Source organism: Mus caroli, chromosome 8, assembly GCF_900094665.2.
Source record: "Mus caroli chromosome 8, CAROLI_EIJ_v1.1, whole genome shotgun sequence".
Taxonomy (NCBI): domain Eukaryota; kingdom Metazoa; phylum Chordata; class Mammalia; order Rodentia; family Muridae; genus Mus; species Mus caroli.
Window position 1 is genome coordinate 39,639,878 of NC_034577.1, and position 4,388 is coordinate 39,644,265.

General features: G+C 45.4%; 1 protein-coding gene across 1 annotated transcript in view; it reads right to left on the minus strand.

Annotated features, from left to right (window-relative positions):
* Positions 1-2,045: 2,045 nt before the first annotated feature.
* Positions 2,046-4,388, minus strand: part of Snx25 (sorting nexin 25) — a 116,837-nt gene continuing 114,494 nt past the window's right edge. Inside the window, exons 18-19 of the mRNA XM_021169438.2 lie at positions 3,186-3,286; positions 2,046-2,597 (exon numbers count right to left, since the gene is read on the minus strand). Of these exons, the coding sequence (XP_021025097.2) occupies positions 2,517-2,597; positions 3,186-3,286 (182 nt within the window). The 3' untranslated portion in view covers positions 2,046-2,516. The remainder of the gene's footprint in view (positions 2,598-3,185; positions 3,287-4,388) is intronic.

Sequence of the window (4,388 nt, forward strand, 5' to 3'; positions counted from 1 at the left end):
GGGGAAGAAGGGGAAGGGGAAGGGGAAGAAGGGGAAGGGGAAAGGGGAAGAAGGGGAAGGGGAAGGGGAAGAGAAAAGAGAAGAAAAGAAAGTGCAGGCTTGAGTGAGGTGTGGTGGTACCCAATCATAAGTGCAGCTACTTAGAAAGCTGATTCAGGAAGATCATAAATTTGGAGCAAGCCTGGATAATTTGGTAAGACTCCAGTCTCAAAACTTTTAAAAAGCAAGAGTTATGTTGCACAGCAGTATAAGGCACTTGACAAGACCCTGGATTCAATCCCTGGTATAAGAAAGATGCCAGTAAATAAAAAGAAAGCAAGTCTCAGGGATGGAGGGGGAGCTCAGGGTAACAGCATTTGCCTGGCCTGAGTGGGGCCCCGAGTTTGATTTCCTAACACTGAAAAGAGTAAAATAAAAAAGAAACACATTTCCAAAGTTGTTGGAAACTTAACAAGTGCATTAGTTACTTTTCTGTTGCTATGATAAAACACCATGGCCAAGGAAACTCATCAAAGAACTGGTGTGCTCCGGCTTATGGTCCAGAGGGTCAGAGTTCATGATGGGGGTGGGAAAGCCAGGGTGGCAGATCAGGAAGCTGAGAGCTCACTCTGAGACCAAGAGGAGGAGGGAAACAGAGGCGGGTGGGGTGAGAACTGTTAACTCTCAAGGCCACTGACATACGTCCTCTAAGAACTCTATACTTCTAAAGCAGCACCCCCGCCAGGGACCAATTGTTCAAATGCGTGAGCCCAACAGGGACGTGAGAATCCAGACGCCTACCACATGTGCCGTGCTTGGTAATAGGCCATGCCTGAAGGAGAACCCAATGTGCAATGTCAAGTTTCAGTACTTACTGTGTTCACCTTGGAGCTGATGGCCTGGCACCTACAAGCTCCCACGGTGACGCACTCTGTGACACACTCTCACTGGGGAGTGGAGCTAGTGTTTATCTCAGATGACTGAGAATTCCAACTTACTACTTAAAAAAAAAATAAAAGCCCAAACTTCTGGGTTCATTGCAGTTGATCATTAGACCTCGTCATACAGAGACAGAGGAGTTAAGACTATCTATTTGTTATACGCAGTTTAAATTCAACACCTAGAGTTTAAACGGGGGGGGGGGGGTTGGAATTATGCAAATGATACACTGGCCCCTTCACATTATTTCCTTTCCCTGAACCTACTTTAAGTGGTCTTTTCAATACCTCATTGAAAAACAATTCTTATGTATAAAATATGCAACCCCATTGTGTCTTTAGTCTTAAATACCATCTTAGTTTGAAAAGAGACCAAGGAGCTATGGTGAGAAGCCTCGATGATGACACCTACTCTGTGTTCATCATCCATCTTGCAGAATGGCGTCCCACCAAGAACTTGCCAGTTGCCAGCTATTAGTACAATAGGCCCATCCCATCTTTTCCTTTACTCAGATTGCAGTTTTGCCTTTTGCTTCTGGTGTTTCTAGAAACTAGAGAAAGGATGGTGCATGGTTATTACTGCCTAACAGATGACAGAGCCCAAGAATATCGACTCAGTGATATTCAGTCTATGGTCCCACTATCACTGGGATAGGACAGGCTCTGGACCTCACCTAACACCTCAGAGGGCAAAGACTTAGGGATCTAACAGAAGTTCAACTCCAGGAAGCAAATTCCCCCTTCTGCTTCCCCATCTCTGAGCCTAATGCTTCGAGGCTCAGGTCACGTCCTATCTCCCAGGGCCTCAGCAGACCGGCCTTCCATGTACTAACACTCGGCAGACCGGCCTTCCATGTACTAATACTCAGCCTTCCATGTACTAACACTCAGCCTTCCATGTACTAACACTCGGCAGACCGGCCTTCCATGTACTAACACTCAGCCTTCCATGTACTAACACTCGGCAGACCGGCCTTCCATGTACTAACACTCAGGTAGCAAATGTTACCCTTCTTGCCGGAGTTCTCAGGGGTCAGCGCTTTCTCTGAAAAGGTTCTCAGCAAATCTGAGGTCACAGGGCCCAAGATCCTTTGGTAGCTCAAGCCATAATACCTTTGAGCACTGTGATTCATTTTTATATTTTATTGCTTCAAATGCTTTAAACTATGGGAAATCTTTGGTAAAAATAAAAACAATAAAAGTTTCACAATAACTTTACATCAAGCATTGCACAACAGTGGTCTTCAATACATGTGAGACACAGGAATGTTCAGAATCCTCAGTGAGGAGATTAACTGTACAATATTCTGAGTTTGTCATTTAACAACAAAACTGTTTTCATAAATATTTAAAATATTTCCTATGTTCTTATCACATATGAACATTTGTATTTCAATCAACATGTTGAGCTTTTAAAGTCTGATTTCTATTGCCTACCACAGCATCTGTCCTCCCTCTGACTCTGCTCACTTCAGGTACAGCTAGAGGGAGGCTCGGAAATAAAAATCATATGGTTCTTGTCAGGCCCTCTGTGCAAAAGAGGAAAATGTTTAATGTCTATTTTTACAGACATTTCTCTGGCGGCTGCTCTGTGCGCTCTCAGACTTGACCAGCTTTGAACTGATCCAGGTGAGTCCTCAGCTCAGGGCAGAGCTCTGTCAGCAGCAGCTCCATCAGCACCTGCCCAGAAAGAAAGGCAAACAAGAGGCTGTAAGGGTGTGCTCAAAATGTCTGTCTGTCTGAGAGTTCTGAGATCATCCTCAGTAGACAGGTGGCTCCCGAAAGAAACCAGACTACACAAACCTGATTTATCCCATGCTAGGAGAAACAGCCAATCGCCTGCCACGTTTTATATTGGTACTTATTATTTGGGTTTGCTTTTTTTCTTTATGTTTTGAGACAACATGTCAGGTAGCCCACATGGGCTGCTCTCCACCTCCTGAGTGTGGAGACTGTGGGCACACCCCCCACACCTAGCTGATGTTAATTCTAATCAGAAAAATGAAAAGAAAACAGGTTCTTTTGCTGAAATAACAGAAAGCATGCAGTCATGCAGAGCTGTGAACTCAGATGCCACCAGACAGCGACTATCTGCCGAGCACTGCCGCACCCTCTTCATACCCTCAAGTCAAATGAGAGGACAGACAGGACGATACATAAAAAACAGGCTCAGGGCTAAAAGTAATTCAGAAGGTGACGTTATCCCAATGTGCAAACAAAAATATATAATCTAATAAAGAGTCCTCGGGGCGGGGGCCATTTACTCACATAGAGCAGGTGCTTGTTGGCCTTTGTCTCTTGCAGTGCCTTGAATATTTTTATTATACCATGGCGGGCATTTTGCTGTCCGACGAGGCTCTGAAGTGTATCTGGGGAAAGAAACATGTCCTGTTGTACTGCTGAGGGCTGGACTCAGGGCTGTGAACATTCTAGGTATATTTGTTAATTTGTTACCTTCTGCTGCCTGGGGTAAAAGACCCTTGCTAAGCAGCGTAGGGAGAAAGGATTTATTCTGGCTCCCACAGCACTTGGAGCCCGCATAGGCTGATGATGCTGAGAGCAGCAGAGGCCGGTGCTCAGCCCACTCTCTCCTTCAGAAGAGGACCTCACCCCATGGAAGGGCACAGCTGACACTCAAGGTGGGTCTCCCTCCCCCAATTAACCTAATCCAGACAATCTCCCAAAGGCATGCCCAGAGGCCACAGTTTGACTCCAGTGATTCTAGTTCCTGTCAGGCTGACAATGCCAGGCATCATGCTGGCAAGTGTTTTGTATCCTGAGATCTGAAAAAACTGTTTCTGTCCTCAAGTGCTACTGTACAACACAGAAAGTAAAGCATGTGGCCTGACTGACATAACAGGCTAGTCCTCTTGAACGTTTACAACAATAGTTTTAGATTTTTTTTTTAAATGAAGAACATTTTTGAAGAAAATGAAGAACATTTTTGAAGAAAATTTTAGCATTTGCTACTTACTACTTGTTTTAGTAATTAAAATATTTGTTTGTTTTAAAAGCACCTTTCTAAAGTTTCCTGGAAAACTTTAGCCTGATCTCTAAAGCGTCAAGTATGATCTTAGCTCTAACCATTTCTGAAAGGTTTCTGTGACGGTTTTTCTGGATCTCTGAGCAGGTGGTGAGAAGCAGTCTCCTGGGGGATGCTGAGAAGCCTCTCAGTGCACACTCTCAGACCCGTGTGTCGGTGCACACTCTCAGACTGTGTGTCTGTGCACACTCTCACACCCGTGTGTTGGTACACACTTTCAGACTGTGTGTCGGTGCACACTCTCAGACCCGTGTGTTGGTGCACACTCTCAGACTGTGTGTCGGTGCACACTCTCAGACTGTGTGTCAGTGCACACTCTCAGACTGTGTGTCGGTACACACTCTCAGACTGTGTGTCAGTACACACTCTCAGACCCGTGTGTCGGTGCACACTCTCAGACCTGTGTCAGTGCACACTCTCAGACCCGT